The 27,794-nt window shown below is 37.8% G+C and overlaps 1 protein-coding gene and 1 long non-coding RNA gene across 2 annotated transcripts; one reads left to right on the top strand and one right to left on the bottom strand.

The window, feature by feature from the left end:
• Nucleotides 1-1,375: 1,375 nt before the first annotated feature.
• On the top strand, nucleotides 1,376-22,095 carry ankrd52a (ankyrin repeat domain 52a). Its single transcript, XM_015046479.1, has 28 exons — nucleotides 1,376-1,610; nucleotides 2,255-2,338; nucleotides 2,471-2,549; nucleotides 2,773-2,843; nucleotides 3,987-4,187; nucleotides 4,276-4,363; nucleotides 5,161-5,303; nucleotides 6,034-6,246; nucleotides 6,967-7,045; nucleotides 7,124-7,238; nucleotides 7,349-7,431; nucleotides 7,519-7,636; nucleotides 7,714-7,782; nucleotides 7,873-8,013; nucleotides 8,494-8,556; nucleotides 8,653-8,764; nucleotides 9,846-9,917; nucleotides 9,993-10,194; nucleotides 10,271-10,358; nucleotides 11,199-11,316; nucleotides 11,848-12,067; nucleotides 12,151-12,238; nucleotides 12,669-12,752; nucleotides 12,898-13,043; nucleotides 13,821-13,903; nucleotides 14,068-14,150; nucleotides 14,881-14,972; nucleotides 15,804-22,095. Exons 1-28 carry the CDS (start codon nucleotides 1,584-1,586, stop codon nucleotides 16,073-16,075), a joined length of 3,234 nt encoding a protein of 1,077 aa, XP_014901965.1. The 5' UTR covers nucleotides 1,376-1,583; the 3' UTR covers nucleotides 16,076-22,095.
• Nucleotides 22,096-24,913: 2,818 nt separating this feature from the next.
• Nucleotides 24,914-27,763, bottom strand: LOC106955975 (uncharacterized). The gene is made up of 2 exons (XR_001426689.1): nucleotides 26,288-27,763; nucleotides 24,914-25,882 (listed from the first exon to the last, which is right to left on the bottom strand). It is a non-coding gene; the product is annotated as an uncharacterized LOC106955975 (long non-coding RNA).
• Between the last annotated feature and the right edge of the window lie 31 nt (nucleotides 27,764-27,794).

Here is a 27,794-nt window from a genome sequence, read left to right as displayed (position 1 = left end):
TACTCAAATGCATTGTTTTATTTGCTTGGATGTATCAAACAACAACTTAATAGCTTTGTCAATTGAAACTTATAATAGAGATATATCTCTATTAAAAAACAACGACGACATTGGAATAATTGTCTGCTTTGTGATGGATGCGTGTTTTTTTTTTTTTTTTTTTACTTAATTAATTGTATTTATCTTTTTCTAAATGGTATGGACCAGTTTTTGTCTTGAAATAAAAACTTTCACTTATTTTTATTCAGGACATATTTTGTTTCCAGGGTGTTTTCATAAAACATTCCTTCCAGCAGAAGTTAGAGTCTGTTGGGAGTTTACATACCTGCTCACTGTTCACATTTTGTAAATAGTCTGCTGTTGTTTTTAAGCACAAATATACCTACATATTTTGTAATTTACAGGTTATTTCTATTCTATGCTAGTTAAATTTACATATAATAAAAATATTTAATTGTCTTGCTATTTTGGTAGATTGTTAAACTTGTCTTATTTATTTAATTATTATGTGTTTTTACTTGCTTGTGTTACTTAAACTACTTCTTTGTTTTTGTTCCGGGCTCAAGGTGGGGTCACCCTGGACAGGTTGCCAGTCTGTCGCAGCAAATTATTATACAACTACATTTTAAAAATGAAATTAAATAACTATTACAAAATAAGAATAAAACTGTTTCAACATATACTTTCATTTATCTCCAAATGGCACAAAATAAAAGACAGAAAATAGCACTTGCACAATGAAGTTGTTTACAAACCAGAAGTCTTACTGTGACAAATTGTAGGTTTTTGTGTCTTTTAAAAAAAAACCTGTTCTGTCTTGTGAATTGTATAGTAAGGTGCTTTGGTTTTTCAGCTCACATGTCGTCGGAAAGAGGATGGAAATTAGCTATTGTGCTAATTCCTACATATTTCCACTGCCATGAGTAATGGTAAGCCAATGTGCACTGTCCTAATGAAATGAATTAAATGAAATTATATTAAATTAAGCTGACAACACTCTGGCTTTTTTGAATAATCTGCAAAATAATAAAAATTATCTCTATCTATCTATCTATCTATCTATCTATCTATCTATCTATCTATCTATCTATCTATCTATCTATCTATCTATCTATCTATCTATCTATCTATTTGGTGAGCATTTTTTGTTAGTTTTTAGTTTGTTTAATGCCCTTGAACAATAAAATTAACAAAGACATTGGCATTAAAAGCTATCATTTAAAATTTAGTCTTTCACTTATGGCTTTTATGTTCTCTAAAATCTCCAAGGTCTCGTTTGACCTTCAGGATAAATTTTTACTCATGCGTATGAATGTTGTATCCTTCACCGCCACTAGGTGTCGACATTTCACCCCCCGAAAGCAGAAAGCGGACCGCCACGCCTGTAGGCGGACCAGCGCCATCGTCAGACCAGACGCTGGATACAGACAACAACAGTGACAGACCGAGAGAGAAAGACCGCATTTCTTTTTTTTTCCTTTCAGTTATGGGTGTAGTCTGAGAGGTGGAAATTGTAATTGCACTGCAGCTTTACCTCGAAGTTTAATCCTGATGAAGGAGCTCCGTCCTGGCTGAGTTGGGAGATGGGAGTACTTAACATCGCAGACCAGGTACGCTGAAAGGAAAGCCCTCCGTGTTTGTGTTTTGGCGCAGTCTATTTGCTGGAAGGAACCTGCTCTAGTGCGCAACATGCTACGTATTCGCCGAACCGCTTCAAATACTACTGTTGCTCATTGTTATTGCATGCATGTTTTTACTGGTTTAATAATTAGGAGGACAGAATTTCTTGTGTTTTTGATGTGCGGTACCGTTTTGGAGGTCGGAAGCGTAGCCTCGACCGTAGTCTGGGCCAGGGCCAGCTCCGTAGCTGCATTAGTTAGCTCGAGCCTTTTAGCTAACTGACGTAAGAACTGAAGGCCTGTAGGCCTCAGCTAGGGCTTGGTCTAACTGCTGGAAAAAATAATAAAAGAACGGGAGAAGATCAGCCCCATATTTAAATAACTGCAATAAACATTTGAAAACATAATATACCGTAATGCTAATATATTTTATGCATTCACTATCCCCAAAACATTTATATTTTTACCAACTATGTGAGCGGCTCAAATAGATCATATAGAGCGGTACGAGGGATGGGGATATTTCGAGTCATCGATCCGGATTAGTGTTAAGGTTTTGTTCTGTTTTGGTTTTAAATACATTCTTTTGCATAGTTTTATTTGTAACTCCGCGGTGTTTGTGGGGTTTTTTTTAGCCTCCTCTGGTCCAGGCCATCTTCAGTCGTAATACTGAAGAAGTTCAACTGTTATTGCACAGAAAGGAAGATGTCAATGCACTGGTATGTGAAAGTACATTGAGTTTTCATGCAGATCATACTCGATGGCATGCAAATTGGAGTCCTAAATCTTCACGTATTGTGCGTGTGCGTGTGTGTGTGTGTGTGTGTGTGTGTGTGTGTGTGTTTTAACAGGACCATGAGCGCCGCACACCACTTCATGCTGCTGCCTGTGTGGGTGATGTCCATATTATGGACCTCCTCATTGAATCAGGTGATTCTGCTACATTTATTGCAGATAAAAGTCGGTACCTTTTATAGTCCAACATGATGCATGCTCCATAAGACCGAATCCCCTCTAAGAGGGAGTGGAACAGTCAGCAAAAATAAATCTTATGTCTGTTTTTATAGCTAAAACAAAAAAATATACACAGAAGAGAATTTTGTTTGCAGGTTTTTGTGAACCTATACTGATGATAGAAATGTATATCTTTCAGGTGCCAGTGTAAATGCTAAAGACAACGTTTGGTTGACCCCGTTGCACAGGGCAGCTGCTTCAAGGAATGAAGTGGGTGTCTATTTTAAGGAGTCTGTCATTTTTAGCTAATTATTTTTATTTTTGAATTATCTTTTGTGTCCAACCACAGTTACATATGTTGAATGTTTTAATTCTAGTTCTTAAATATAGTAAGGTCCAGGACAATTAGACAGAATTTAAAACAAAAATTTGTAACATTATCTTATAGCTTACTTAAAACAGAAAAGGAACAATTTTCTTCAATAAAATAAAGAACATTTTGATTGGATAGTATTGCCTACAATATATATTTTTTATTTTGTAAGCAGAAGTAGGAAATGTAGGACAAATGTTTTAAATTTAGCAGTGACTTTGAAGTGTTGGTATAGTCAGCACCACAACTTAATTTTACTTCGCTCATTAGTTGGGCTATTTGCTCAAGTAGCCAGTCTGCTGTCAGCTTAATTTAATAAATTTCATCAGGACAGTGCATATTGATCAACATTACCAGAATTAATGGCAGTGTAAGTGTGCAGGAATTGGCACAATAGCTAAGTTTCAAGTAAGCAGAAAAAGCAAAACTCCTCACTGTGCATTTATTAGGACAGAAAAAAATAACATCAACAACAAAAGAAAACATTTACACTAGAAATAACTAGCCAACAGACAGAAATAGTATAAAAAACAGGGTACAAGAGTCTCAGCTATAGGCTTTCAACCAATGCTTGAGCTTCTTTTTTTTTTTTTTAGAAATCGTGTCGTTTTAACTGCCTCTGACTGCTTGCCAGTTGCAGTTTTTAAAATACTGTTCATATAATAACTCACACTATAGTTTCTACATTACGGTTGTTCATTTGTTCAACAAAAAATATGTCAAAATGGTTATACAATTCTTTCCTACAAAAGGGGGAAAATGCAGTGTTTCAGCAGTGTGTAGCAACACGTGGGGGAGGGGCAGAACTCATTAGTTTTTGACTGTAGAGCCAGACATAATTTCTGGATCTTCCTTTCGCCTGTCATAAAAAAAACTTTAAAATGTTGCTGCGATAGAATGGAAGACTTTTTGTTTTTTTTAAACAAATTATTAATATTTTCATAGCTTACCTCAATGCTAACAAGGATTAATAGTTCAAACTGGGACCCTAACGCTTTAATTAAAACTGTAACTTTTGGTGGTGCCTTCCGTCTCTCCAGAGAGCAGTGGGTCTTCTGCTGAGGCGCGGAGCCGAGCCAAACACGCGAGACAAGTTCTGGCAGACGCCGCTGCATGTGGCTGCTGCCAACCGTGCCACGCGCTGTGCAGAGGCTCTGCTGACCCAGCTGAGCAACCTGAACATGGCAGATCGCACTGGTCGGACTGCCCTGCACCATGCGGCTCAGAGTGGTTTCCAAGAGGTGAGGCTGCAAGGATTAACCATTTCATGTGTAGACATGACTATAAAGTTAATTTCTGCTTGTTTTTTTTGTTTTAATTGTTGAGCAGATGGTGAAGCTGCTGCTGAACAAAGGAGCCAACCTGAGTGCCATTGATAAGAAGGAGAGGCAACCTATTCATTGTGCTGCTTATTTGGGTAAAAATGTTCCTATTTCATGTTTGGCTGAAACGATTAATTGTGACTAATCAATTATTCTTAAATAATCATCAACTAATTTAGTAATCAAGTAATTGTTAAATATACAGACTCAAAAAAGAAGGAATTGCTGAAGGAACAACATATTCAGAGAAGCAATTAAGCCAAAAATGTACAATAATTAAACACATTTTGAATTTAAGACTTAAAAAAATACTTTATCTGTAAATATGTTCTTTGCAGTTTTAGGTTCAAATTCTATAAAAAAAACTGACAGGAAAAAATAAAATCTGCAACTAATCACCTTTTTTTAATATAGTTAATCATTTAATCCAAAACATAATCAACAAATTATCCCTACACTGTTTTAAATCAAGCAGAAAGCGCTGAGCTTTTCACATGTTCATGTTAGAAGTATATTTAGCTGCTGATTCATTATTTGCTAAACATCAAGCATAGACTTAAAGAATGCTCCGTTTTTGCATTTTAGACACTAAAATGTTTTCTTAAGTAAAAAAAAAAACAGAAAATAAATGAATTATTTGTTTATTTGAATTAATGCAGACCTAATTACTTGCCAGTACTACAAACCAGCTGTTTTTCTATGTTTTTAGGCAGGAGTTAAAACTGTAGAAGTTAGATTTTTCCAAATAAAGAACAGTAACGTTGGTAAGAGTGAGAATGAAAGACACAATACTACATATGTTGACCAAGCTTTTTCTCCAGACATTTCTAACTCTGGACACTAAACTGTAGATCAAATCTTCCATTGAAATGTTGTTTTGGGATTTTTGCAGGACATTCGGAGGTTGTGAAGATGCTGATATCCCGTGGTGCTGACAAGAGCTGCAAGGATAAACTGGGTTACACTCCTCTCCATGCTGCTGCTGCAAGTGGTCACATCGAAATTGTAAAGTACCTTCTGAGGATGGGAGCAGAGGTGAGAGGTCATGTTTTTATGTTTACATCACTGGTGTCTACGGTTAATCATGTTGATTCGATCATTGTCAACTAGTTTAATAATAATTAAACTAGTTGTATACAGACTCATAAATCCAGCAATTTGCTGAAAGAGCAACAAACTCAGAACAATAATGAAACCAAAACTGTACAAAGAATATAAACATTTTTCATTTCAGGTAAAAATCCTACTTTGTCTGTAAATATGTTCAAACCAAAACTCCTTAAGTGATATAGTTTTAGCTTAATTTGGTTAAAAAGATCATATTGATCAACTTTTGCTTTGAAATTATTAATTGGTTAATTGAGCTTTTCACATGTTGACGTTAAAGTATTTTTTAGCATCCTCTTAAGGATCAAGCACTCTAAATGTATCATATTACATTTAAAGCAATAAATCGTTTATTTTCTCGTTTAAAACAGGATTGAATTATTTTTTTGCATATTTTAAGTTATTTAAATTATTGCATAGAAAACTGAATGAAAAATCTTGAGACTTCCAGTTTTTTAAAATCCAATTAATTGTCAGAATAATCAGTAGACTAATCAAATAGTTGTCAGAATAATTGATTATTTACTAATTAAAACAATCGCAAGTTGCAGCCCTACTGGTGTCTATGGCTTTAATGAGTCAGTTTACCTCTTTTTAAATGTTTTTGTAGGATTTTTTAATAAAGTGTGATGTGATTTTGGTTGTGCTTCACTGCCAGATCGATGAGCCCAACGGCTTCGGAAACACTGCGCTTCACGTGGCTTGCTACATGGGACAGGAAGCTGTGGCGACAGAGCTGGTGAACCACGGCGCCAACGTTAACCAGCCCAACAAGTGCGGCTTCACCCCTCTGCACCTGGCTGCCGTCTCCACCAATGGTGCCCTGTGTTTGGAGTTGCTGGTCAACAACGGGGCTGATGTCAACCAGCAGGTCAGAAGAGAGCAGCAGTGTTCACCGTGTTGTGATGCAGATTAACGCCACAAAGCGACTCTCATTTTAAAGTATTTTATTTATAATGCACCATTAGGCCTGTCACAATAACAAATTTTGCTGAGCGATTAATTGTCTCAAAAATTATTGCGATAAATACTAATATTTTTGAACTGATGTAGTGACATAATAATGCAAGCACATCCTGCTAAAAAATAAATACACTTTATTTTCAAAAGAACTCTTAACACTGGAACCGGTAAACAAAACAAACAAAAATAAAATGGACTCTGTCTCTGTTGAATAAAAACTAAACAACATAAAACCAAAGTGGAAATAAAAACTACATTCAAGAGTACAGAGTCTAGATTTAGATAGAGAAGATGGGATTAACCGACTACCTGATGATGATTCACTCCTCCCTTATGCTGAGGAAGTGAAGGTCAGTGGAAGGCACCGGATTTGAGCCTTTTTTCATCCAGTGTCATCAACAGAAAGAGAAAAGGGCAGGAAGAAACGATAAAGCCAATAAATTAAAATGAGGTTGATAATTTTCATTTATCATGCGATAAGTTGATTGTTTATCACGACAGGCCTGTTAACACCATCATTCATTTGCCACTGTTATTAGAGAAGGGATGGATCCAAAGTAGATGTATTTTAAAATTATACTAGCTTTGTGTGAATGTTTTTGTGAAAATAATTTCTTTGTTTCATCAGAGCAAAGAAGGGAAGAGCCCCCTGCACATGGCAGCCATTCATGGACGCTTCACACGCTCGCAGATCCTCATCCAAAACGGTAAGTAGGACTTTTTTTGTTTTCTTTTCATTTCGTTCTCTGCTCTGACTTTCTCTCTCTTCTTTGGGTTTTTATCAGGTGGGGAAATTGACTGTGTGGATAAATATGGCAATACCCCCCTCCACGTTGCTGCTAAGTATGGCCATGAACTGCTGATCAGCACTCTGATGACCAACGGAGCAGACACAGCCAGGTAGAGGAGAAAATCTGTCCACTCTCAGAAACCGTACAGCTTTACATGCATTGATTTATTTGGTGCTCAGCATCTAATGCAGCTTCTTGCTAATTTGTTCTGTGTTTCAGACGTGGGATCCATGGAATGTTCCCCTTGCACTTAGCTGTGCTGTACGGGTTTTCAGACTGTTGTCGCAAGTTACTCTCCTCAGGTTTGTTTTCTAAATAAATCCGCTCTGATTCACACACTTGTTTAATTCTTTATGTCTATGTGAGTGATTTTGTTCATGTCCCTTCAGGTCAGCTGTATAGTATAGTTTCATCTATGAGTAAAGAGCATGTGCTATCGGCTGGGTTTGACATCAACACCCCTGACAACTTTGGGAGGACCTGTCTACACGCTGCTGCCTCTGGAGGGTAAAAACAAAACTTTTATGCTCATTTTTTATAACCAGAGATATGCATTTATCATTAATAAACATATCTTTTTACAGAAATGTTGAATGTCTGAACTTGCTCTTAAGTAGTGGTACTGACTTGAACAAGAGAGACATAATGGGAAGGTGAGTTCTTGAACATTTTATCAGTTAAATTCATACATCACGGTATAATTCGATGTGATTGTCTAATTTCATCCGGCATGCGGCCTGTAGGACACCGTTGCACTATGCGGCTGCTAATGGGAGGTACCAGTGCACCGTGGCTCTGGTGAATGCTGGCGCCGAGGTAAACGAGCAAGACCAGACTGGCTGCACTCCCCTGCACTATTCTGCTGCCTCCCAAGCCTTCAGCAGGTGAGGCGTGTTTAGATTTTAAATTCAAAAACACATGAATACGCTGCATCAAGCTGATGAAGGGTGTTCAAAGTGCGGCCCCGGGCCATTTGCAGCCCATGGACTGCTTTAGTGTAGCCCCCTTACCACAATTCAAGAAAAAAAAAATTTAATAAATTAGGACAAAACTACAACTTTTTAAATTAAAATCTACTTATAAAAATGTTAGCTGCATCACAAATTGATCATTTTTCCAAGTTTTCTGGGTTTTCTTTATTTTCTTGGGAAATGAACCACATCTACTCGGTGACTAATCTAAATTAGCTATTAAAATCTGATTTTAATTGCTATATTAAAACTCGGTAGGACACAGCAAGTGTTTTCAAATGAAGAGTGACATCCTATTTTTATTGCTTTGTTTTCTTAAATTGAGCCCAAAATAATAAGCAAACTGTAACAATTGGTAGATATTCACAGATCTGTTTATTATTGATTTGTCAGAACTGATCGCCAATTTTCTGGGAACCATCAAAATACTGAGGATGAGACGAAAGAGTCCTACTTGTGAGTTTTTCTTACCTTCGAATAAATTTAATTATTAGATAATTATATATAATCAGCAACTCACTGAGTTTTGCTCTTTGCTGCCTTTTGTAACAGTTGCTTGGAGCATCTTCTGGACAATGGTGCTGATCCGTCTATGGTCAACTCTAAAGGTTACAGTGCTGTTCACTATGCAGCTTACCACGGCAACAAGCAGAACCTGGAGCTGGTGAGTTTTCTCACTAATGTTTTTATTATTCGTTTCTAGGATTGTCACCTAAGTGTGTTTTTTTTTTTTTTCCTTAAATCTTGTTCACCTTAACACTGCAAAGACATAAAATCTTAAATATTTTTGTAAACGTTCCAGTGCGAAACACTTGGTACACTTGGAATAAGACAAAATTAACTTGCAAGCTTAAGAAAAATATAGATTGTTTTAAGCTAATAATTTTTGAATATTGATAAAAATTGCTGGTTCCACCGGTAATTTATTTATTTTTTTACATATTCCTCTTATAACTTTGGAAAAACATCGTGCTATAGCAGGGTGCCTGCACATCCTAAAACAGTATTAAATTCATGTAAAATGTGTTAAACTTATATATACCTATAAAAAATATTTTCTTAAATTTAAAAACTATTTTTTTTAGTTAAGTTTAAATTAAAAAATGAATTTTCAAATTAATATAAATTTAAAGACATTAAATTATAATTTAAGGCTGGACAATATAATTTTGTTTACATTCCTTAAAACTATTTAATCCCATATATGTATATTTATTTTTTTTTCTCACTGTTCTGTCAGGTTTGAGCCGTGCTCAGACATTTTTATTGCGTTGTGCGACTCAGAGCGGCTGAGGCTAACTGTAACTAGCTGCTAACTAACTAGCGAGCTTTTCTACATCTATCATGATTAAATTTATTCCATGCAACAAAAAGAAAACGTTGCTAAGCTTGGCACTACAGCTGTTTTGCACTGACTGATTGTAACACAGCAGGATCCCCCAACTATCCCAGTATATTTATATTTTTTCCCTTTTAAATTTCTTTCTTGGTGGCATTGAAAAGATCAAAATCTAAATTTAACTCGCTGAAACCTAAGTGACAAAATCTGCCAATGATACTAGTAGTTTTTCCTCAATATTGAAGAAGCTTGTACATCTTCCTGAAAAGTCATTTGTAAGTTTTGGTTTTATTTCAAGTGTACTGTGGTATTTGTACTAGAGTTTATTTTTGCAATGAAATTACAAATTGCTTAAAGCTTTAGCTCACTCTAATTTGTTTATATGCCTGTTTTCTTACTTTTCCAGCTCTTGGAGATGTCCTTTAATGCACTTGGAGACATAGAGAGCAGCATTCCAGTCAGTCCTCTTCATCTCGCTGTGAGCGTCACACAAACCTCTGCTTGTTGCTCTCGACTAAATGCAAAGCGGAGACTAATTCTGCTCCTCCTGCAGGCTGATCGGGGCCACTGGCAGGCCCTGCGCGTGCTCACAGAGACGGCAGCCTATGTGGACATGCAGGACGCCGCCGGCCGCTCTGTGCTCTACCTGGCGGCGCAGAAAGGCTACGCTCGCTGCGTGGAGGTGCTTTTAGCTCAGGGGGCCTCCTGTTTGCTCAATGACAACCATCTCATGTGGACTCCGATTCATGTTGCAGGTATCGTAGCCAAAGCGGAAAGCCTTCTCTAGCGATGTGGTTGGTTGGGTTTTAATTGGTCTCTTCTGTAAACCAGCTGCCAACGGTCACTCTGACTGCCTGCGCATGATGATTGACTACGGGGAAGAGGGGGATCTCATCAATGTCACGGACAAATTTGGCCAGTGAGTTGTTTTCCTTTCACATGTAGAATCTACAAACCATTTCTTTGTATTTGAACCATGCCTGTAATACTCTAAGCTAATTTTCTTTGTGAATCAAGTTTCTGCTTCTTTTTGCTTCTTTTAATTGTTAATTGAATTGTTCATATTTATTGAGTGATCAAAAATTAAATGAAATTTACATCAATGCCATACAGTCATGTAAAAAAGTGACAAAATTTACATCTAATCTTTAGTTTATCTGTAAAAGTAAAACCTGGAAAATTAAGAAGCAAGGAATTAAATTTCTATTTGTTAAAACATCAACACAAATTATCGTCTTTCAGTTGATAAAAATAAGTTGGGACACCCGAATGGCTAGTTCTGTGGTTGAACATGTCAGCTTTGACTAGGCCATTTGTGTCACACTGTATATTCTTCACTGGGGGAATCCCTTAGTTAGAAACTCACCAAACAAATTGTATGTTTTTGTTTGTTTTTTTAAACAGGGCAAACATTTATCATCTGCACTTTATGTGGTAGACACATTTATATTTTTATCCATTTTAATTGGGAAAATACAAATAATTTATTTCACACCCACAGTGTGTCTTTATGTTGAACAGAAAGCTTTAAAAGGTGCTTTATTTAATTTTAGCTTTTCAGTTGAATTACTTGCATCTTTCACTGCCATTTAATTTAATATTAAATATTTACAAACTAATACAAGATAATTAAATTTTTTCACATGGCTATATATATATATATATATATATATATATATATATATATATTCTAAAATCTTGTTGTTTTTTTATCTGTTTTCCTTTAAGCTGTCTTTATTGCTGCTTTTGTCTCCATCAGAACCCCTTTAATGCTCTCTGTTCTGGGCGGGCACACTGACTGTGTCCACTTCCTGCTGGAGAAAAGCGCTCTACCGGACGCTAAGGACAAGAGAGGACACACGGCTTTGCACAGAGGGGTAAATCTTAAACACGCAATTATTGAACCACAATAAAAAACACTTGATGGGGACAGTAAGGGTTAATTTATACAGTGAAGGTTGACTTGCAGCAGGGTTAGTTTGGCAGTAAAATGGTGACACAAAATATTCTGGTGGTCATAATGTTCTGTCTAATCAGCAGATATGGGTAGAGCACCCAAAAATTGTACTTAAGTAAGAGTAGAACTACTTAAACATATTTTACTCATCCTAAAATTACTCAAACGTAAAATACTTTTTTTTTTCTTCAAAAAAGTTATTCAAGTAAATGTAACTAGTTTCTGCCCTCCTCTGCTAATCAGTGTTTGTAAAAAGGAAAAAAATATATAATTGTTTGTTTGACACCCAGTTCTACTTTAATTTGAACTCAAGTTAAAATAAAAACTACATTTTTTCACAGTTTACACCCAGAACAGATCCAGTAGCCCTTACGGTCTCTTTCGCCCAGCATAAATGCAAAAAAACCCCCATAATTCAATATGTTTCTTTTATTTGTTTGTATTTCCATAGGCAGTGTTGGGACATGATGACTGTGTAGCAGCTCTGCTGGCACACAAAGCTTCTCCGTTGTGTCGGGACGCCCAGGGTAGGACGCCGCTGCACTATGCTGCCTCCAGAGGCCACACAGAGATCCTGGCCAGTCTGGTACAGGTCACCATGGCAACTGACCCACAGGACAAACTGCTGGACAACAAACAATACACGCCGATACACTGGGCTGCTTACAAAGGTTTGCTCGGCTTCATGAGTGGAGAATCTGTAAAGATCGGTGGTGCCGTTGTTAAATCTGCACCGACGTGTTTCTGTTCTCAGGGCATGAAGACTGTTTGGAGGTTTTACTTGAATTTAAAACATTTATTCATGAAGAGGGAGACCCTTTCACTCCCCTGCACTGTGCTCTGTGAGTATTAATGTTGCATTTTCTTATGTTGGGGGCAAAACTTTAAAAAGAAACACTTGTACACTGCATCAAGTTACAAAACTGTTTCTAGGCTGCAAAACAAATAAAATGTGATCAGTAGATGAAACGAACAATACATGATGGCAGTAGATTCTTACAAAATGGAAAAAATAACCTTCACAGTCAGTTTATAGATAAATATAGATGATGTTACACTTGTTATAGTTCATTTTATTTCTTTTATGTGCTTCACTTCTGTTTTTACAAACAAAAACCGAATAGACACCAAAGGAAAAGAGAGCTGTATGCAAAATGATGCAGGTTGTAGACCGTGAAGTTGTTTTTTAAATTTTTTTGCTTAAGTCATATCTACAATTCTGTATGTATTTAATTTACCATAATAAGTAATTAAATGACTTGTCGTTTGTAGGATGAACGGCCACAGCGGCGCTGCAGAGAGGCTGCTGGAATCTGCCAGGGTCCACATGATTAACACCCGAGACGCCAAAGGAAGGTTGGTGGAAAGATTTACACATTTCCACCAGCTTGGATCAGGATCATCTTGCCGTCTCCACAGACATAAACATGTTTGATCCTGAGATGGTAACTTTACTCAGGATCTTCATAATTGATGGTTTTGTTTCTGTGTGCGCCTGTAGGACCCCGCTGCATGCAGCTGCGTTTGCTGAGGATGTGGCAGGACTTCAGCTGGTGCTTCGCCACGGCGCAGAGATCAATGCCGTGGATACGAGTGGACGCTCTGCTCTTATGGTGGCTGCTGACAGGGGACTCAGTGGCACTGTGGGTGAGTCTGAGCCCTGGTCTCTCTTCTGATCTAGAGCCTAAACAATAGGCTCTAGATCAGCCTAAATAATAGGCTTCTATTATTTAGAGGCCTATTTATAAACGAACAAAAACTGCTTTTTTTTGTTTGTTTTTATTTTTAAAAGTTCTAAATTTTTCCATTGTGCAAAGTAAAATATAAACCCAGTTGTGTCACCTTCACCAAAAATAAGTGAGATTAACTTTTACAAATTTAGAAAAGCTTGAATATCCAGAATCCAAATTGTCAGTGTTCCTAAAAAAATCTGTTCCTACTGCACCTTTTTAGATCAAATCTAAAAACAGACTGTAACTTGAAAGTGGCTTGTTTTTATTAACTGTATGCATTAAGAGTTATTAAAGAGTATTCACACAGTTCAGTATGATTGAAGCCAGATATAAAGCATTAATCTAGACTTCTGAACCGAGTCTTAAGGCAGGAAAAACAGAAAACTGCTCCAAGCTGAGAATGCATTCATCAGTTAAAAACGACTAAAATGTTGACCACGAGTATTGATGTTGTTGGACTTTTATAGCCTCAGATTATTTTTGCCTCAACATTCTGTTTATTTTTAACATGAAATGATGCTGTTGTTTCTTTGGGGTCGCACTGAATGTGTCTACGCTGATTCAGCATCATAAAAATAATTTTCCAACCAATTAAATGTTGCATAATCCTGCTGCAGACGAGCGTAATCGATTCAACCCACCTGTGTTGCTGCTGTTTTCTGTCTTACGTGTGTGTTTTGTTGTTGCTCAGCCATCCTCCTCCACCGAGCCAAGGCCGACCTGACACTGCTGGATGAGAACAGGAACACTGCCCTGCACCTGGCCTGCAGCAAGGTACCCGCTCTTATCTCCACAAGTTAGCACACTTATTAGCAGCATTAGCATCCTGCTAGTAATAAAACAACTCGAGCAGATATTGCTTTTAAGGTGAATTGTTCTGGAAACAGATCGCGGTTCCACAGTGATTGTTTTTTTATGCTTTGTTGTTTTTCCTTCAGGCCCATGAGATGTGCGCTCTGCTGATTCTGGGAGAGATCCACAATCCCACTCTCATAAATGCCACCAACAGTGCACTGCAAATGTAAGAACCTATAAACTATTACATAAAACACAGCACACCGTGTTCATATTTGTAGATTTTTCTGTTACATGACTCCAAATAATTTGCAGAAACTCTTCACTTTGGTGTGAAGTTTATTCTAAGATATTTAAAATGAAATACAGATTTGGAAGCTCTGATCAAGGTGAAATGCTACTAAGCTGTTTCTGAACAAGTGACACAAATGAGACGTAATGAAGAGACTCGTGTTAAATTTCATTGTTACACCAAATACTTCAAAATAGCTCTGACCTTTATCCAACAACATCACACTAAAATGTGATGTGACTTGAATAGTAGCTACAGTTTATAGTTTGCAGCAATGATGGCAGTTAAAATGATCAGCCTGAATCTGATTTAGACTAAATTATAACTGTGCAGAAGGGAAAATGCTAATCCTCCTTCATGGTTGACATTTCTCATCTACCCCAAAATGTCTTGATTATTCACACTAATTAAAATTATGCAGCTAAGAACATTTTACCCACCAATAATTGTGTTTATATGCAGGATTCCTGCTCCAGTGTGTAAATTTTACCATTTAAAACTTGAAGTTCGTGCATCTAAGTCAATATGCTTCTAATGAGAAAATGTTGTAGAAGTACAGCCAGAAACTCTGGTTTAAAACCATCTCGGCTCTTTTACTCGCTGTCCCTTTGCAGTGAAGTTTTCAGTCTGAGCTGCCATTGTTTTTGCTTCTGGTCTTGCGCAGGCCCCTCCATCTTGCAGCTCGTAACGGCCTGGCTACGGTGGTGCAGGCGCTGCTGAGTAGAGGAGCCACGGTGCTGGCTGTGGATGAGGAAGGTGAGAAACTTCACAGCTTCTGTGGCGCTGGGTCATTCCTTTCTTTTCCTGGTTTTTATGCATTTATCAGGGCAGATGATGTAGGAAGAATAATCTTATAATAGGCAAGTCTAAACTTGCCTATTATCAGATTATTCTGATAATATGCCTATTAACTAACTGCAACTAGTTATTATTGTAGTCATCGATTAATCGCATAAAGAAATTGGCATATTCTAAATAATTTTCATTTAGCCACTTAAATGTATTTCATACAGCATTATAAATACTTTAAAAATACTAACAAATCAGTTCTGTTTCAAATGAGAAAAGAAACATTTATTCATTTTAGGTAACACTTTATCAGTTGTAAAGGATGCATCTACAGCTAAAAAATACTTCCAATATCAACATGTGAAAAACTCAACGCTTTCTTCTAACTTATCATCATTACAGTGTAAGAATAATCAGTTGATTTTAACAGATTAATTACCAAAAATGCCTAACAGGATATTTTATTTTTATAGAATTTGAATCAGATGAAGCTAAAACTTTGCAATTTGAGGAGTTAAAAAATAAAGTAATTTTTTTGTTAGATGTTTTTGTTCTTGGATGCAAAATCTATTTGTCTTTTGAGCAGTTTATGCTAAGTTGTTGCTCTAAATATGTTCTTTCAACAATTTGCCTTCTTTTCGTGCTGTTTACTCTAACGATTAAGGAGTTAATAAATTAGTTGATAATTATTTCAATAATCGATTCATCCAAATGATTGTTTTTTTAACAGCTTATCATGTGAACACAAAGGAAATGCAGCTGTTGGGATTTTCTCACCCTGATTTTTCTGCCTGTCAGGCCACACCCCGGCTCTGGCCTGTGCGCCCAACAAGGACGTGGCTGACTGCCTGGCTCTGATCCTATCTACCATGAAGCCTTTCCCTCAGCGGGACCCTTCCTCCTGCTCCTCCTCCTCGCCCACCGTCTCCTCCTCCGCCGGTCTCAACTTGCTGAAGCACTGCGGCATCACCGCCGCCTGCTCCCCTCTGCCCAGCAACGGCCTCCACAACGGCTACGTCAAAGACCGCCACGGTGCACCAGTGGGCCTGGACGGGTGTCTGTCTGAGTGAACTCAGCCAGCTGCTATCGACATCACCACCACCAGGGGGCGACTACCTTAAACATGGTCAAGAGGACCAGAAGAGCACCCACCCACATGTCTGTTTTCTCTGTATGTACGTGTTCGTGCGTCTGTGCGTGCGTGAGCGTTTGGTCTTCTCTTGAGGTGCAGTCAAACCTATTATGCAATTAGATCCCATTCCTCCATCTCCTGGTAGTGCTTAATGCAAAAGAGGCAGATCGCTCTACAAGGTCACCACGACGAGGCATTTACTACGAACTAGCAATCTGGCCATCTCTAAATTATTTAACCCTTTAAAGCCCTGCTGACGTCATTATATAGCCAACTTCTCAGAGCATGGCGGTATCTGCACCAACTGTCCTTTTTCTCCATATCGTTCAGTAGAGAAGTCATATCATGTTTAACCAGAAAGGTGACCTTGTAGAGGATCGTACAGCCTTCCCAAAAGAATGATCAAAGAGTTTTTGAGCCTTTTTTTTTTTATTATTAAATTGTCTACTAGCCTAGATTTTTATGAAGGAACCACACAAGGGAAAGTCAAAGTTTTTGCGTAAGAGTGCAATGCTTTTTGTACTACAGTACAATCTGAAATTTGGGAAAAAGGGTCATAAAGTTGTTAAATCCTTAGCTTACTCTAAACGTATGGCCTAGAAATATTTGGCATTTTAAGATGATTTGGTAAATGCTGCTGAATTCTTGAGCATGTCTCCTTCCAAAGGAGAGCCATTCTGGGGTCGGCGCCGAAACGTGCCGCGTGCCGACCCCGCTTTTTGTTTTTAAAGATGCTAAATAAGTGTTTGTTAAGCTAGAATGTTTCTAAGCATATAAGTTATGACCAAAGTTGATCAACACTACTATGGCTATAAATTATTTATTTGAGATGAACTGTACTGTATAGAGAAAGACAATAGATCTCGATATACCTCGTCAACTTGTTTAGCAGCTGCTTCATCTTCACCCAGGGTCCGTAGGCCTAACGTTCTCTTCTTTTTTTGTTTTTTTTGTTTGTTTGTTTTCGTAGGACTTAGAGAACTGCTGTAGGATAGTGACTGACTGAGGCCTTGTTTATTTCTAGATGAAGGCTTTACTAGTAATATCTGCCAACAACACCTCATCGAAGCATCTTATATCTGAGCACATAAATGAACAAGCCATTTCAATTTATTTCCCATCTCTTTAACAGTGTTTTCCAGAGAAGATTTCACAATTTGAATGGCCTGATTACTGAAAGAGAGCAATCAGTCTTGTTTTTAGGCACTAATAATATTTTCCTTTTGTTTTTTTATTTTTATTTTTGGTGCGTGTGTCTAAATTTTGAGCTGGCCATTGACGTTTAAGCTCTCGCTAACGGAGTATTTCGTGGAGCTGGTGAAGTTGTCTTAAGAATCGCAGCTTCTTAGTGGTGAACTGATCCGTTTAAACAAATATTGTCTCTTTTTCTTTTGAACTATTAAAATTATTGGGCGGTTTCCAAGCAATATTTTCTTTTTTGCCTTTTTGTTGAGCGTTATTAAATAGACAATCACTGTCACAAGGGCTTTTGTTTCCCTAGAATGTGTTTTTTTTTTGTTTGTTTTTTTCATTTCTTTTGATTTACCTAAAGACTAAACGAATGGCTCTGTGCGTGCCGGGCATTTTACTGTCAGTGTCAACTTAAATGCACTGGATTGCCTTTGTGGCATCTCAAGAAATGCCTTTTGACCCATGCCTTCTACGACGCTTCATTTCAGTTGGATTGCTTGGTGGTAGAACGCAACAAGCCCTGACACTGATTATGTTGCCGCCCGTTTGATGGCAGCGGCATTTAACTACAGTTACACCATCGTATCTAATGGGAGTTTTAAGTAGATAAACGACGAATAAATAAATAAATGCTTGGCTTATCTTTACGCTCCGGCATTGTTAGTCGAGCAGGGAGGTCGTATCCCTGCAAGAAACAAATAGGGCTAAGGAGAGAAGAAGAAGAAGAAGAAGTATCTCTGCTTAGGCCAATCCCTGTTTAGATTTCAGGAATAGCAGAAATCCAAATATGTGCTTTTATTTGTGTTAATTTAGTTGTCTCCTCATCCCATTTTCTGGTATTAAGCATACTAAAGATGATTGTATCAGACCACTAGAGCTGTTGGTGACTCCTAGATGTTTTATCTATGCTATTTAGTTGTGTTGAGCCATCTGACGGTGGTTAGCTGAGTCAGATGGCTTTCCTTGGTGTGATGACTTCATATCCGCTGGTGTTGAAGTGGCACAATTGCACACGTTAGTTTGACTGGATAAGAGAAGAGGACCTAGACTAGACTTTGTTGTTGAATACACTTTACAAAGGAAAAAATGCTTTCACGGCGGTGTATTAAGCTTGGTTTTTGTTTCTCAAACTGACGAATATTCTTTTCAGAGCAGCAATCTCATTGAGTTAAGAGTTATAGATTACTACTTTATTCGGCATCTATGACTGAAACTGAACAAATCTGTGAAGCCCAGCCTTTTGTTCTCCTGTTGGAAAGGCGGTGATGTTAGCTGGGGCTTTTTCACCAAACTGGTTCCAGTGCTAAACTGTGGCTGGTGCTTCCTTGGCGCCAGTTGTTTCTGTTCCCAGCTCTGGTAGCGATTAACTGGTTCATTCTTTGCTCCAACTGGAGTGAAAAAAACACTTTGATCAGGAGCTGGAAGTGGGAAAAGGGAGATAAACGACCAATGATTTCACTAATTTAGAGCAAAAATGGAAAGAAACAAACACTTGAATTTCATATTAAAAGATAAACTCTCTCTCTCTCATGTTTCCATTAATTATACTGAAATCCCCAGCTTAGTTTTGGAACACTAAGTTATTTTCTATCCTCAGATACTGTTAAGAAATGCTCTAATCGCAGAGTTTAAGAGTTAATCGCAACACTGCTGGTGGTATTAAGAGTTAATAGATTAATCTGGTGATAATAGAGCATCTTTTTTGCACAAATGGGGAGAAAAAATGTTTAATTTTTGGAGGTAAAAGCACTGATATCACCCTGGCAAATTAGAAATAAAAGTAATAAAAGATCAGACTAGATTAAACCAACCTGTTTCTGGCTCCTGTTTCTCTTTTTTATCTTTTTTTTTTTTGGAACCACTTTAGTGGAAAATGCCCCACTGATACTGCAGATAGGTACATACTTTCACTATTCTTCTCAGGATTCCTGCTAAAACAGCAGATCGAGTTTCTTAATTCAATCAGATCTCTTATATCTAAAGTTTTTTTCAGTTTTTTCTTTTACATATTATTTTTCTCCCCGAGATGGGATGTTCCAAAATTCAATTTTTTAAAAATCCGTAATCCTACAGCACTTAATTACATAGTCAAGCACGCACTTTAGTACATTCAGGTTCTAAGTGTGCAGAGTAGAGCAGATGTAATGTATGTACTTATGTTTACATGCATGTGTTGCTGCTGAATACAGGAAATGTAAATGAGAAAAGGTGAAGAAGAAAAAAAGAAGCAAAGGCTGGAACTAAATTGTACTGCAACAATGCATTATTTACAAAAATAAAACGTATATATATATATATATATATATATATATATATATTGAATAAAAAAGGGGTGTTTCTAAGCACTTGGGGACAGAGTCCGCTCCCTGCTGACTTGTTATCTCTTCCCATCACCCAGCCTACTGTTAACAATGCAGACTTTGGCCTAAGTCCTGCAAAGTCAGTTGCGAGATTAAACCAACACCTCAGGCAGGCGGGCAGGCTTCACTAAACGCTCTCCATATCCTCTCTGCCATCTGTAGGTGCTGTCAGGCCAGCCTGGTTTTGGGCAGGGATTTTTTATTTCATTTCTCGTGATGTCCTTATCTGTGTCGTAAATGGAGTCAGTCATTGACTTGTGCAATGGCGCTTGATGTAATCTGTTTTTTTCTTTTTGTATTACAGTATTCTTATACATGCTTTTTATTTTACTTTTTGTGTACCAGTGATACCAGTGATTGTGCATGGAGCTAGGTTGCAGTTGTGACGTAGCTACTATTAAACAAATGGAGCATAATATACAATATATTTGGAGTCAGAGATGGAAAGAAAGAAAGAAAGCAATGAAAGGTCCAATTGTAGCAATAGCGTGTGTGTGTAAAAGTGTGCAGCACAAATATTGCACTGCCATCCATTTTAGGCCAATTCAGTAAATCATAGCATCAATGCCAATGGAAGATTCAAATGCGGGTTAGATGTCATATTTTATCACGAATAAGGCCTGTTTGCCAAAACGTGTTGAGAGGGAGGGAGAGAGGAAAGCCTCTCTGTTAAGCAGCAATGGATTTATGCATATGTTCAAGCAGTTTACAGTCTGACCATCAAATCTGAGCCATGAATTTACTGACTGAAATGAATGTAGGGTCAGTTCAGAGCGCGACAGTTTTCTTTCTCCCGACTTTAAACTGTTGCTCTTCATTTGTCTTGCGTAGATATGAATATACAGGTAGCATGTAGAAATATAACTCTCTACTTATTCTAATGTATGTGTAGTAGTCTTCCTGCTTTGAAGGTCTGGATATGTTTTGGTTTTTTTGTTTAGGTCCCCCCCCGCCCCCCTCTCTCCCTCCTTCTAGGCGTTTGTAGTTGTGTAGATTGAAGCCTAAAACCATAAAGGATAAAAGTGTAGATGAATTTAACATTAACGGTCATCCATTCCATTGAGATTGCCTTACAGTACAGTGAAACAAGACGGACGAAAAATAAAAGGGTCTACAGTAGATAAGATGACACATACTCATAAATAGCCTATATTTGACAAAATGCACCTAAGCTACACCCATTTAGTGCCATAGAAACCTTGATTTGCCTTTAGACATGAATCATATTTACTCGGTCAGTAACATATTCAGACGTAGACAGGATTCTTACAGTTTTGTGTTCGGAGCTGCATGTCTCTAAGCCAGTTATATTACTCAAAAGAAAGCTATATAAACATGTGCATGAGAAATTACTACTTAAAATACAAGTATTCTGTTGAATTTTGGTGTATTTTATAATTGGACATTTTTTCTGAAGTATATAGGTAGTCCCTTTAGTATTGACAAAGCAATCCATTGTTTGTGTGTTTAACAAGGTGGTTTATATTGTGTGTTACAAAGGAGAAAAAAAAACATTTTTGATGTCCAAAAGACGAAAAAAAAAAAGCATAGTATATACAATATAGAATTGATTTGCCTCAATGGATGTCTTGGTTTTTACTTGAAGTAAATGGCAAATTTCAATTCAACTCTGATCCACTGTTGAGCCTTTTGCCTTAAAAGCTATAACAGAAAATAAAACCTGGCAGCACCCGAGATGCTACATCTCCTGTAGAGTTATGCTTCTTGCTTTGATTGCTTTAAAAAAATAAAATTGGCTACTTTTAGGTCCCGCAGACGCCACCCCGGGGGGTCGAGAAGCACACGGATAAATTGAGGTAGCACATAGCTCAAGGTTGCCATGGTACCAAGATGGCTCTGAGAGGTTGGGATTTCGCCATATTTTCCACTGTGAATGAATGAATGAATTCAGAATTCACTTGTAAACACAATCAAACTATGGCTTCTCTGTTATCCAGAGCCAAGTGATACTGGGAATTGACGTTGTGTACCTCAAAAAAAAAAAAACTAAGACAGGAAGGATGCTTGTACAGCTATGCTAACAAAGAGTTTAAAAAAATCCTTGTACATCCATCTTGTGGGTTGTGTAATTCTGCTTAAACCAGCCTAAACCAGACGATCTGCGCGGAAGCGTTTGATCAGCGTTGGCGGATGTCTCATGTTTCCTACCTTGCGAAGGGGCAGCCAACTGCACCTTGTACTTTTTATTGGACCTGCAGTTTTACCTCATCAGTGATCTTTTGTGTGACGATGCTGACATTGATTGTGTGGTGTTTTTGTTCCTTTCCCCTGATGTCAGTCATGTAGATTACTCACAAGTAGAAGAAGTAGTTTTGTGTGCTTGTGACTTTACAACAGAAGTTTGTCATATCTAAACATGCACTAGCCCTTTTTTCCTTTTTTTTTTTTTAAACTGAAGCGCATATTTACCCTGTTCTAACACATCTCCCTTCATTACAATTAACAGATGAATCTGTTATTTGGTGCAAGTCAGAGTAAAAAGGTCCAGTTAAATATCAGCTGGGATGTTAAGGTAGCTATAAAACTTTACCTCTGTAAGTCAAAACAATATAACTTCACTGTTTAACAATCTTCCCAGCTGGTTATTCATTCCCTCTACCCCACCAATATGACCTGTGTAATACCAAGCACAGAGGTGGCACGGTGCCTTTTACTCGTAACTACCGAAAGGTACGGTCTTCCATTTGTATTTCCCAGAAGCCTTACAATGGGGGGAAAAAAAAACACGCTGAACAGACGTGGTGGCAGAACCGAACTCCCTCTGAGTATCATCATTTAAAGGGCATATATCATCAATTTTTACCGCTTTTCTTTTTCGATTGGTGTTCAGGCTTGTAGCTCGTGCTAATGACAGCAAGCACAAGGCCGCCTAAATTTATGACGCCACACCTTGGATGCAAAACTCTGGCATTGATTGTAATATTATGTCCATCCAAGACAAAAATAGAGATGCTAAAGGCTTGAAATGGAGAAAGTTGGAAGAAATGTTTCTAGGAGTGGTGACTTGGAGACCTAACAAACCAGCACCATATAGAGTGAGTAGAGCTCTTTTAGAGCGAGTCTGAACTGGAGGCATTCAGTTCTGATATTTTACTCTGATGTGGTTATCTCTCACTTTTGTACACATCATAGGTCGGTGTTTTTATTTAGTTTTTTTGTGAGGGTTTAACTGCATCACAGTAATCTCACACCACTCAAACTTTATCAGTTTATTTCCCCACAATTGCAATTTTGGCCCTAAAAAAATCGCTACAATAATTGTACTTGTCTTAGATAGAAGGGAACTTAAAATACTGACGTTAAATCCGATCGGCACTGATCAGTCCTCTGCTACGATCAACAAAGCGATGATGGATGGATATTCAATCAGGCTGTAGCTGCAAACACTCATCCATTTGGCTCAGACACGAAGAAAAACAAAAGTTATAGCTGAAGCTGTCATCGCTAAATGTTTAGAGTGGCTACAAATTTTTTTTTTTTTTGCTGTCAGAGTAATTTTGAAATAATGTTTTTGCTCTAAAAAAAATAACGGATTTCAAGAGTGGCTCTATAATATGATATTTGCCCTTTAAATTATGTTTCAAATTAAAAGTAAAAGCCTAAATAACTGCCTCTAGATTCGCTTGGATTTCTCCACACATTTCCCGTGACTTTTAGGGTTGCAGAAGAAATTGCACACTTCTGGTGCGATTTCCTTTAGGCACATAAAACGGTGAACGAACGAACGATCGGTAGATTGAAAGCACAAATCCAAAGAAGGCACCTCGGAGCTCGGAGGGCTCTCCGAACCATAAGAAGGAAAGCAGACCAAATTTAGGCCAAGATGTGAGGGAGGAAATAAAATGAAAAAAAACAATAAAAAAAACAAAAAAAAAACACTGAAATCTTGATTATTAGAAACAGTAACTGTAGAGAGACCGCTGTCTGAAATTCCAGAGCTGCTTCTGATTATTCCTCTCAGCCTTCTGGGTTTTTCATCTATGATTAGTAACTTCTTCACAGTGCAAACCAAGTCGTCATCGAACTTTAGGGTGAACTGTTTGTTGTGACTGTGTTGCAAATTGATTGTGGAGATAGTATTGTGTTATTTTAGGGTAGACTGAACTAGAAATAGGATTGCAGTTTGTAGCTGTGTGCAGTGTTAACGGTGTGATCATATTCTAGAAGTGACGTAACATTTGTTGTCTTACTACGACATTAAGGCATGAAAATCTTCTGTCAAGCTGACCTCGTTTGAAATAGATATAAGTGCAATAACCTTTTGTTTATCATCGCTTCCTCGGTTGAGTAAGAAAAAAAAATTATGATCCCTTCTTCTTTCTTTTGATAAAAAAAACAACAAAACAAAAAAACACCAAAAGTCACTGATCTGTAGCAAATGAAGGATTTCAGCAGTCCTCTTGTTTGTACTCGGAGGTGGCATTTAAACGTGAGATGTGAGATTCTGTTCTTAAAACTGTGATTTAAAATGAAAGTTTAAAAGCTGCCTGCTCAAACACAGGACCGTGCACAAGTTGAAAAAGTTGGAATAGCTTTTTTTTTTTGTTTTGTTTTAATGGATGGACTTTGATGGTATTGTAATTTGGACTAGACGCGTTCCTTTGCATGTGTTCGTGTGTTTATATGCATCCTCGATTCCTCCTTTTTAATCGGTGATATGAGGGGGGAAAAAAAACTAAAAGGAAATCTGAAATGCCTTATGTTGTTCTCAATGTTGAGCATTAAGGGTTTTTTTTTTTTCCACGCCCCTCCCTTTTCAGCGTGTAGCCGAAAGCTTGTACAGTCGAACCCACAGGAGATTTCCACCCGTGCGTTTGTAACTCGGAGGTTTTTAGAGAAACATTCCCCCCCCCCCCGAAAGTGCCGTTTGTTTTCACCAGCAGAAGATGCGAAACCGGGGGAGAGAGGAGAGATCGCGTTTACACAAAAAAGGTGGAGGGTGGATTTTGGAAACACTTTGCGGTGTTTACCGTTGAAATGAATGAAACCAAGTATTTGTGCGCAGGTGAAATAAGACGGTGATATTCTGACGGAGCACCTTATTGACTTGCTCCTTCTGTGAGTCTCCTATTGATCTTGATTACTCTAAAGCAGAGCCATATCAGAGAATTTGCCCATTAGGAGCCCCATGAATGTGCTTTTAGCTGTAGGATGTATATTGCATGTTTTGTGATACTTTAGTTGTATTTGTAGTCCCTTTCATGTTTTTTTTTTTCTCTTTGGTTTAGTCTGCTTCACTGAAGATTTTACCACCTTACTGCAACTCATGAGCTTTTAACAATACTCCATCAACTGGACTTTAGGCAGGTGTTGATCTGCTGCTGAGGCAGCCTTAATTTATTACAGATTTAAAGAAAAATAATAACAATTGAAAAGTAAGCCGCCTTGTTTTAATGCGAGTGGCTTATCTGGGAAATAAAAACGGAGCCCTTGTACGTGGAAGGACTCTGAATCAGGGCATGTGATGAATTACAATCAAATTATTACCACGATGCACCTTCACAAGCATAGGAGGAGGAAAAAAGTTGGCTTGTCCACCTGACATTCCAAATTTGATTTTTTTTTCTTCCATGGTCCTGTCTTTTTTTTTTTTTTTTGTCATTTTGCTTTGCTGGTGGATAAAGTGTGTCAATGACAGGGTTCCCTATTTAGCATAACGCTGATTACCTCATTTACAAGTCTGCAAATATACTATTCTACTGTGTGTGAAGGAGTTGATGCCATCACCAGCAGCGCGGTCTCCAGACCTGTGATGACAACAGGACCAATGAATTTACTCTGCTCACATCAGCCACTTTCAGATCAACAACCGGAATAGAAACAAGCGGTTGGAAACATGATTGAACTTTTATTTTGGCGGGCCAAAAAAAACATCCGTCGACGATTTACTTCAGTTAAGAGCCACAGCAGCTGCTAGTCCAGTCAACACGAACAGATGCATCTCGATTCACCAGAAAACCGACACAAAGTTAAATTATTTCTGTTTATTTAAGGCTTTAATTCCTTTTTGGGGATTGTCACTCACTGCTACTGAAAATCCCAAAAGTCTTTTTTCAGAAGCGATATGATCGGAGCTCCTTTGACATGGTCTGTCCACAATTAAAGAATCTACTCAAACATTTAAACTGACTTTGCTTTACTATTCTTTTCCAAACGGTTTTTCTTCCACTCAACTTTCCAGGAATGGGCTTGTAAACAGTACAAACATTTATCTTCGCTCATGACGGTTTGTAGATGTTTCCTGATTAACTGAATCTTCATTAGCTGTAAGCCACAAACCCTCCTGGACGTTTTTCCTTCCACTCACCTTTCCATGAATCTGATTTTATACAGTACAAACGGCCATCTTTGTTAGTAATGATGTTTTATGGATGTTTCCAAATTAACTGAATTTGGAAACGGCCATATTCAGTGTGGCTGCACTTTTTTCCTTCCATTCAACTTTTCATGAATTGGCTTGCATACAGTACAAATATGTATCTTTGTTAGAAGTGATGTTTTATGGATGTTTCCAAATTAACTGAATCTTCATTAGCTGTAAGCCACAATCCCTCCTGGACTTTTTTCCTTCCACTCACCTTTCTATGAATCTGATTTTGTGCAATACAAGCAGTCATGTTGGTTAGTAATGATGTTTTATGGCTCTTAACTTAATCTTTACTAGCTGACTTGACTTTTTTTGCTTCCACTCAACTTTCCATTAGCCATCCTCGTCAAAAATAACAGAATAGATTCTTGAAGTTTTGTCTCTGTTTAGCCTATCTGATTTCAGAGTGAGTTTCTCTTTTTAAATTGAGATGCACCTGTGTCGTCAGATTAAAAATTAAACTTAGAAAATCAAATTAAAAATCTACCAGCTCAAACATTGACTGGGGTGGCAGCTGCTGGCGCTAACTATCATGGTTCAGTAATCCTGGCGTATCACAGATATTTCGACATTCTAGCATTGCTCGCTGTTTTGTTTTTGTTTCTTCGTAGCATTACTCCTACCTCCTTGTTTTGCAGCATTGAGTATTGTTTGTCTCTCCACCTGTTCTGGCTTTTAATGGGTCAGTCCACTGTACGGGAATACAGATTTATCATGAGCAATTGTATACTTATACATAAAGTGTGCTTGGATGTGCTGTACATGTCTACTTGACGTTTAAAAAAAAATATTTATGAGAAGCATTTATACGACAAAATACCACTGGAATGTGAAGCCAGACAAAGTTGTGATGCAGATTATGATAGTCTCTCCCCTTTAACATTCAGTGGTGAATGGTCAGAGGAACCATCTTTAATAAAGTAAATAATTACCTTTTCCTTTTAGTTATTTCATTTTTCTGTGTATGCTTTTCTGTCCAGCCCTATAATATGAGATAATTCAACGATTACAGCTTCGTTTAGGCTCATGCAGCTGTACTGATATCACAGGTTGTCACGATGAAGATGGGTAGATGGATTCTGTTTCTGAGGGTTGGAGGGGAGGAAAGTCGGTCTGCGTCCCTCAAGCTGTTTGCCTTTGAATCCATCTGTCCAGATTCTGGCTGCGTAGGCGTCCGTTTCTCCACACTGCCCTCACTTTTTACACCGGGTTTGACTTACAAGGGGTACAGGACAAGGTGAAAGGTTTGAGGTTTTCTCCCCACCAAATGTTACGGCCCTCCCCTCTCCCTACCGCTGCCACCTTCACACGCCAACACGAAAACAGGACCAGCCCCACTCCACAAACCCGCCGTCTCACCTGAAACCTCAAGCCATTCATGTTTCTGTTTTTGTTTCTTCAACAATGCAATCCTGAAAGCACTTTGCCTTGTTATTCCTTTGTGTGAACATGTGAATGATAATTTGTTACAGAAATGTTAAATATGTAAAAGATCATTCACTGTTTTGGAAAAACCTGCATCTGTCTTTCTGACGTTAAAAGAAAAAAAAACAGTTTAGTGACATTAAACCTGAATCTATTTTATAAAATGTTTGCTGCAGCCAATTGGTCTTGTCATTCAGTATTGTGGCTTAGGGTTGTTTGTGTTCAATAAAGTGCTATTGCTAAATATTTCCTGTCTCATGTTTTTTTCTTATTCTTTAAGGTTCAATGTTGTA

This window comes from Poecilia latipinna, unplaced genomic scaffold (genome assembly GCF_001443285.1).
Source record: "Poecilia latipinna isolate Pla-1442-1.1 unplaced genomic scaffold, P_latipinna-1.0 Scaffold780, whole genome shotgun sequence".
Taxonomy (NCBI): Eukaryota; Metazoa; Chordata; class Actinopteri; order Cyprinodontiformes; family Poeciliidae; genus Poecilia; species Poecilia latipinna.
This window is presented reverse-complemented; position numbering and strand designations above follow the sequence as displayed.

Coding starts and splice junctions, on each gene's coding strand:
- ankrd52a (XM_015046479.1), top strand. CDS start 1,584: ATGGGAGTACTTAACATCGCAGACCAG. Junction 4,364..5,160: donor TCATTGTGCTGCTTATTTGG/GTAAAAATGTTC, acceptor GGATTTTTGCAG/GACATTCGGAGGTTGTGAAG. Junction 7,783..7,872: donor AAGAGAGACATAATGGGAAG/GTGAGTTCTTGA, acceptor TGCGGCCTGTAG/GACACCGTTGCACTATGCGG.